The following is a 7,970-nucleotide window of genomic DNA, read 5'->3' as shown; positions in this document are numbered from 1 at the left end:
CCGGTTCACATACAGTCCTCGTGTTAACTGTCATTATATGCTCGTTTGTTGTCTGTAGCAGATGGCATTTATGACATAATGCTCTCCTTTAAAATAAACAAAAATAAAAATAGGACGAATCGCCACCTTTATATTGGACACTAGTTCGGGTTATCCTGACAGAAAAAGTTCAGCATAGCCAACACATATATTATAATCTCACATTTCTGGTGTGTCGCCTATAGTTTCACCTTTTATACCAGAGGAGGTCCTAACAAGGTCAAAATAGGCCAAACATTCAAGTGAGTGAGAGAGGTGAGGAAAGAGAGAGGGAGACAAGAAGAGTGAGGGGAGAGGGGGAGATGGCTCACATCACATCATCCGTGAAGACAAACTCATGCAAACACCGCTTGAGCATTTTTTTTTTTTTTTTGGAATTTTGAATTTTGTAAAAGAAACAAAAAAAAAGGAGAAACATTTTGAATATTGTCCTTTGTGTGTGTGTGTATGTGTGTGTCTGTATGTATGTATGTGTGTGTGTGTGTATGTGTGTGTCTGTATGTATGTATGTGTGTGTGTGTGTGTGTGTCAAAGAATTCCTGCTCTGTCCTTTTACAGAGAAAGTGTTTTATAACGAGGCCAGCCTCTATATAGGTTCAAAATGAAAACATAACATTAATAATAGAATATTAAAACAGAACAACTGCAGAATGGTTCGCCTTGTTTGACAAAGTATCGACCGTCCCAGCTGCATCCTCCTCCTCCTGCTCCTGCTGCTGCTCCTCGGGGGTGTCCCGCCGCCCCTCCTCAGCCATGTGGCTGCAGTGAAGGACCCTGCGTAGCCTCGCTATCATCCCATCCGCCAGTTTTATTTTTGTAAATTTTTTTTGGCGTCCAAAAAAAAAAAGAAAAAAAGAAATCACATCTGTGTAGGCTATGACAGTCTCTTTTTTCTCATTGTCTGTTGTTTATCTCATAAATAGCCTATATTCTTATAGTTATACTCGTCGTCCTTCATTTAAAAAAACAAACATAAATATCGTCCTCGGATAATTTTTTCTCACTTTGTCCTTGTTCACTTTGTAAGCGTTTATGGTCAGTGTCTCTGGGTCGCGAGGCAGACGTGGCAGACAGCGCGTGCACGCCTCTTGTCCTCCAGTCCACCTGGCGTCACAGTCCCAGCGCGGCCGCGTGCTTTTTGGCCTTCAGTCTCAGGTCGGCGATGCTGGAGTTCTTGCTGGTGTTCTTGGCGGCGGCGGCGGCTGCCACGACCGATGCGGCGGAGGCGGACTCGGCCGCGAGAGTCGCCAGAGGCAGACCGAACGGCGGCGCGGGGAACATCATGTAGGGCGCGTGCGCCGCCAGGTGAGAGTGCAGGTGGTGTTGCGCGTGGGCCACGGCGCTGTCCAGCTGCAGTTGCGCCTGCACCTGAAAGGAGAAGGGCGGCACGTTGCAATGACTATCCTACGGGACGGGACGCACGGATGGGGGAGAGAAGGGGGGGAGAACATGCGTTAACTTTGCAGTGGGTTGTCTGAAGGGTCATTTAGTGTGACTGTTCATGTTCAAGTATTAAGTGTGTACTGCTGTGAGGAAGCAGGGTGACCTAAGAGGCAATCACTGGCTGTCATCTAGTTCATGGGATATGATACTGCAACTCTTGTGAGTCAGATTTGTGTTAGAATTTGGACATCAATCAACCTTTCATGACCTTTTGGGAATCTTGGGCATTACCCTACAACTTGATAAACCCAAGACCAGGCCAGTGGTGCTCAAAGTGAGGATTTAAAATAATTTAATTTGACTCTTCTGATCAGATCATACTGCTCCTTTCATGCACAATTCATTCAGAAATCACGTAAAATAAGAAACTCCTGTTGTCCTCCTACACCCTGCAGCACCAGGCCTATTAATATGGTTGTCTGCCCCAGTAAAATAACCATAAAAATAGTCCATAAAACAATGGAGGGAATTTTCCAATTAAGGTTGTACAGGCTACGCTGTGTTGGCACAGTGTTTTTTTTTGTCAGTGTGGTAATAAGAGTTTAGTTACCCCCTACATTGGAACTGGAGTCTCTGCATAGCACTTGGGGCAGAGCTCTTTGCCAAGACAGCAGTCCGGGGATTGGACTAGTTTTAAGACTAGACGCTTCAAAGTAACTTGCCTGTTGGAATGGCATCCGTAAAGCCCCCACGTTGACATATGGCGCTACACGACATGCTTCAAACTGATTCGCTGCTCCAATCAGGACTCCTGCAAGAGACACAGACGATAGCATCATTGTTAGAGGAATATTCAAAACCAGAAAAAGGCAGAGCTGATTGTCGGTAAAAGTCCAAGATACACAGTCACTGAAGAAATCAGTGTCTTGATGGCTTAATTAACTGCAAATTAAATCGCAACTGCGTAAAGATGAAGGATTGCTGCATCCATTTGCATTTCAGCATGGACAGAAAATAATAAAACAGGAATAAGACAGAAATATGTGTTTGTGGGAGCATGCAGGGTGTGTAAAGCATTACCTTTATGTAACTGGTTCTCCTGTTTTCTGCATTTGGCTCTTCTATTCTGGAACCAAACCTACAGGGACAGAAATTAATTAGAGACCTACTGATTGGCAGCTGCTTGTGAGGCCATGTGTAATTCCTCTCAAAGTGACAACAACCGCAGAAAAAACAATATCCCCGAGGAGCACTGAAATATTAATGACACTGCTTAACCCCAGATTTGAATTATTACATTTAGTCTACAACAAGGGAGAGTGGGGGGTTGGAACAGAGGGAAGAAAGAGGAGAGAGGAGAGAGGAGAGAGGAATAGTAGTGCAAAAATGGAAAGTAGTAAATCCACGAAAAGGGAGAGGAGTGGAGGGGAGGGGGGGGGCGACTAAAACCGTATTAGGAGAATAGAAACACCCTTGTTGGAAATGTGCAGGACTATTGGACTATAATAAATAACCTTGTCAGCGTTGGTTTCATCTTTCTATAGATTAGTGTCCCCGAAGAGTTGAATGGGACTCTCAGATATCGAATAGCAGCAGTGCTATTACGGTTTTGGACATCAGAGCAAGGCGATCTGAGAACATCTCCCTCTTTCTCTTTCCATCTCCCTCTCATTAAATGACCGCTGAAATTAATTACCCTTATCTGCAGGAAAAAAAAATCCATGTCAGAGAAAACGCTTAAATGCCTCGCAGTTTTGTCTAATCACCGCCATAACGCACACACACACGCACACACACACACACACACACACACACACACACACACACACACACACACACACACGCACACACACACGCACACACACACACACACACACACACACACACACACACACACACACGCACGCACACACGCACGCACGCACACACACACACACACACACTCACACACACACACGCACGCTTCAAAGACAGCTCTCTCTTCCTTCTGTTGAAATCGACAAGCGTCAATTTCAGAGAAACGCCTTGAAACACAGATTAAACGATTAATCCTGCTTTGAATCTTCCAGACAAAGCTCGGGCTAAATTAGGCCACAATACAACATGTCAATCTGCAATCTCCCTTACATTAAGGTCCACATACACAGAGAGTGAAGGCATGATTGAAATATCTTATTGATTTGCTTGTCAGCTGGCTTCATTTATTGACCACAGTATATGTCAATCGGAAGTCCTTTTGTGCATGCTGCAGGTATAATTTATTGCGATGATAAAAGCAAATGCTCTGCTGTTATTGATCTGAAGCAGAATTAAAAAATAAAATAATAATAAAAAATAAATGTGTGGTCTGTGCATGCAACTGGTAAAAAAAGATATAATGCTCTAACAGAGAGAAAGAAAGAGAGAGAGAGAGAGAGAGAGAGAGGGACTGCTCTTGATTTGGGTAGAAAATAATACATAATTTATGCAAATCCCCGAGCTGTGCTCCTTGTTCGGGACACAATACGCCTTATTGGTGAGATTCCAGTTCAGGCCGGGAGAGCCCTGCAAAAAGCTGGCTTTAACTTTTTTTTTTTTTTTTTTTTTAGGGGGGTTGGAGGGTGAGTATAGGGATGGAGATCTTTTTGGGTCCGTTTTATGATTTCTTTTTTCCACAGCCAGCGCCATATTCAATATGGAGACAAATGCTCGGTGCTCCCCAGAGCCGGGGCACACACGGGATAAAAGAGTCTGGAATAAGATATTATAGGGTTTTGATAAATCTGATGAGAGGAGTTGTCTATATGTTCATTGTCCCCCTGCTCCCGTTACACAAGACATGTCTGAGCACCCCCCCTCTCCCCTCTCCCCTCTCCCTCATCTCTTTACTCTTTACTGAGCCTTACTGGGTTTCTGCGCAGATGGTCTGTCCCCATGAAAAACGACAGCATCTCTGACAAACAGGGCTTTTGGTAACATACACCCAGAAACTGGAGGCAAATATTTGTTTTCGCTTGGATTTGGACAATAAAGATTAAATCGACTCTCGTGATATGAGCAGGGTCTAATTGGAGATAATTGAGGCAAATTACATAATCAAAACACGCTGAGAGAGGGGGGAAATAATCAAATCAGAAAATGATGAGGAAAAATAACATTTCTGATGAACTTAACTAAAACTTCCACAACACTCATGGGAGGGATCCTCTGAACCGTTTCACGAATTCAGGCCTATACTGTTGCAAGTGTAAAGCTCCTCACTGCAACATCATTCTCAGACTGTATTTATGAGTGATATATGTGTGAAGCTTATCATAACACATTATTAAAATCCCTCCAGGAAAGAGAAGAAACATGGGAGACTGTGCATTATTATTACGTCTTCTTCTTCTAATATTATAATTATTATCAGTATTATTATTATTATTATTATTATTATTTAAGCATGTGTGTCACTGTCAATATATTGTTTCTGACGCACACACTCATGTAAACACTGCCACGGTGATGATCATCTACACTGTTGTTAATGATCATGAAAACAAATATCATTTCATTTATTATTTTCCACTTTTTTGATGATGCACTTTTATATTTAAAATAATCCTTATTATTTGCATAAACAGTAGCAGTGTTAATATTCCATTTTTCTGCAGTCTTCCTACCTGCACTCGGGCCTCCGACAGTCCCAGTCGCTGGCTAAGCTCCTCCCGCATGAAGGCGTCCGGGTAGTGGGTCTCGTCGAAGAGCCTCTCCAGCTCGTTGAGCTGCTCTAATGTGAAGTTAGTCCGACTTCTCCTCTGTTTGATTTTAGTCTGTGCCTCGTCCTCTAAAGGCTTCGAGTCCTCTTTCCTTTCCTTGACGTCCGTGTTGCCTGCATGTGTTGAAGGCGACAAGAGGGTGAGACGCACGAAACATCATGGAGCTGGAGTTGACCTCTAATATATGCTCATCACTGCGGCTATTAATCCAATATTTTTACTCTTAAACATAACGTTTATTCTCATACAAATCACAAAACGTGTTACATTGTCTTATTCATACAGTAAAAAAGAGAACCAAACTAACTCATCTGTGTGCAAACTCCAGATTAAAGAGTAAAGGAAGTGATTTAAATGTGTTTTAGAGCTGCTAAAAAAAAAAAAGAGCGAGAAATGATCGACCCACACCAGATTGAAATAAAACCCAGATGTTAAGAAAGAAGAAAAGAAATAAAGACATGCCCTCCCAGCCCTCAAAGAGCACAGAGCTATCAGACCTCGGATGTTTTGTAGAGCTACATAAAGCTCTTTAATTATTAACTGCTTATAAATATGCAACGCTGTGCCCACTGTTGGATGTCTGATACATGCTTGTCGCAGTTCCGCTTTTAACCACGCTGCCCATGACGAACAGATGTCATTTTTAACAAGCCACCCAACTCTAACATATCTTGTCCTGTGTGTTTTGTCACATTTTGTGCAGGTCTCGTAATGCACGGTGATCAGACTGCAGGGCAGCTGCTTCACGTTTCTTAAAATGTAAAAAAAAATAAAATACAATAAATAAATATATATGATATAAATAAGTGGAATTGTTTGTTTGGAAAACACAGCAGCAAATCCTGATATTTAATTAAAACACTGAAATATTTTGATGTTATCCCTCATTTTCTTTTAATTCCTTATATATTTTTTAGTTGTGCGATTATATATTTAAAAAGCCTGCTACGAAAAAAAAAACAATTTCTCCACCATCTGTGTGTTTCATATTTGTAATACGAGCTCATCAGATTTGTATTCGAACCATCTACTATTGCACCTGACGTGCTCTCACACCTGAAGACAGACATCTACGCACACCGAGCGACTATACAGAAATGTCAGGGCTTGATTTGCACCTTTCATCTGTCTGTCAGGTGTCTGACACGCTTTCATTGCGTTCAAACATTTCCATTATATATAAAAAGAAAGATTCAGACAATCAGTGGCGCGTATATGTGATGGATAAACTATTTGTACATTGTACAGGCTTCCGAAGAACTGGCAAATCAAAGACCACAGTGTATCTGTGTTACTTTAATAAACTCTTGATATATATAAAAAAAGCAAGACATTTGGCTTTTTACATTCTAGAAGATTGATTATTAGTTTGCCACAGGAGGCCTTGTTGTGTATCATTGGGGTCTGGCCTTTTTTTTTCTTTTTATGTATTAAATCTATGAAATTAAACTTTTAAACTGTGCCACGGTGAGATATTGCTGCTTATTAGAATAAAACAAAAATATCACGAGCAATAAAGCTTAGTAAAAAAAACTATAAGGTGCACGATTTTAACTGTGCATAACTAACAACTAATGGACAAAAATAAATGCTACTTTCAGAAATATCCAGTTCAATATTTCTGCTGTTGATCGTCCTGTAAGTTGCAGAGGGGACGACATTGTTCGGCTGCATTTCAGATGTTTTAAGTCTGTTTTTGCAATTAAAAGCGTGCCTGTGATGTTCGATCAGCCTCTCTAGTCTTCATCATACACATCCCTGTTGATGAACACCATGCAGTCCTTACCGTCAATGAGTTTGGGGCTCCCGGCGTCCCTGATTCTTTCCGGCCCGAGCATGTCCGTTTCCCTGCCCGGCGAGAGCGCAACGTTCCGGGTGACGGCTCCCGCTTCCTCTCGGCTTCCCGGCTCCGCGGTTAAAGACTCCCTGCTTCCTGCTCGCGTCGACCCGGTCTCCAACACCTCCCTGTAGGTTATCACTTCCTTCTTCTCCTTCACTTTCTGATCGAAAGACTTAGACACGAACGCGGTGAGCTCTTCCATCCCTGCCTTCTCTCCTCTTTAAAAAAAAAAAAATCTCTCTCTCACACACACGCACCACCACCACCACCACCACACACACCACCACCACCACCACACACTCTCTCACACTCACTCACACACACACTCTCTCTCCCTTTTGCTCCACGACAGCTTAAGACATCAATGGTGTGGCTCGTTTTAAAGTCGACCCCTTGAAAATGATACGAGATGATGATGCTGCCAACTCTGGAAGAAGGTAAAGAATATAGAAAGAATATATCTTCTCAGCCAATTCCTCCTCCTTTGGTAGCGGAGTTGGGAACCTGCTGGTGATCCTCTATTGAAGTCACAGTATTTATACTTTGCGGCGCCTTGCCCCCTTGATCCGTGCAAATTACCTCCCCTCAGGATGCCGGGATGAGCCCCCCTTCCCCTTCACTGATATGGGAGAGAGAGAGAGAGAGAGGGAGAGAGAGAGAGAGAGAGAAGAGGAGTAAAAAAAACAAAACAAAAACATTAAGCAGCCCCGTCGCTATTGGCCATTAATCCGAGATTGACAAGAAGGACTAATTAATTTAATTAAGCGCTCATTCGCTGCTATTGTCCTGAGTTAGTTTTTTAAACACCCGGGAGATGGTCATGGATCTCTCTCTCTCTCTCTCTCTCTCTCTCTCTCTCTCTCTCTCTCTCTCTCTCTCTCTGCAGGGGTGTGGCTTAAACAAAATCTGAAAAAAAAAAAATCAAGAGACAGAGAGAGAGAGAGAGAGAGAGAGAGAGAGGGAAGCAC

The 7,970-nt window shown here is 42.6% G+C and overlaps 1 protein-coding gene across 2 annotated transcripts; it reads right to left on the bottom strand.

The window, feature by feature from the left end:
• Window positions 1-513: 513 nt before the first annotated feature.
• On the bottom strand, window positions 514-7,280 carry shox2 (shox homeobox 2). 2 transcript variants are annotated; one of them, XM_019266920.2, is made up of 5 exons: window positions 6,949-7,280; window positions 5,067-5,275; window positions 2,503-2,560; window positions 2,145-2,233; window positions 514-1,443 (listed from the first exon to the last, which is right to left on the bottom strand). In XM_019266920.2, exons 1-5 carry the CDS (start codon window positions 7,202-7,204, stop codon window positions 1,150-1,152), a joined length of 906 nt encoding a protein of 301 aa, XP_019122465.1. In that variant the 5' UTR covers window positions 7,205-7,280; the 3' UTR covers window positions 514-1,149. The 2 variants fall into 2 exon arrangements, with proteins under 2 accessions (XP_019122465.1, XP_010727923.2); XM_010729621.3 differs by having other exon boundaries at window positions 514-1,407.
• Window positions 7,281-7,970: the final 690 nt, after the last annotated feature.

Source organism: Larimichthys crocea, chromosome VII (genome assembly GCF_000972845.2).
Source record: "Larimichthys crocea isolate SSNF chromosome VII, L_crocea_2.0, whole genome shotgun sequence".
Lineage (NCBI taxonomy): Eukaryota > Metazoa > Chordata > Actinopteri > Sciaenidae > Larimichthys > Larimichthys crocea.
This window is presented reverse-complemented; position numbering and strand designations above follow the sequence as displayed.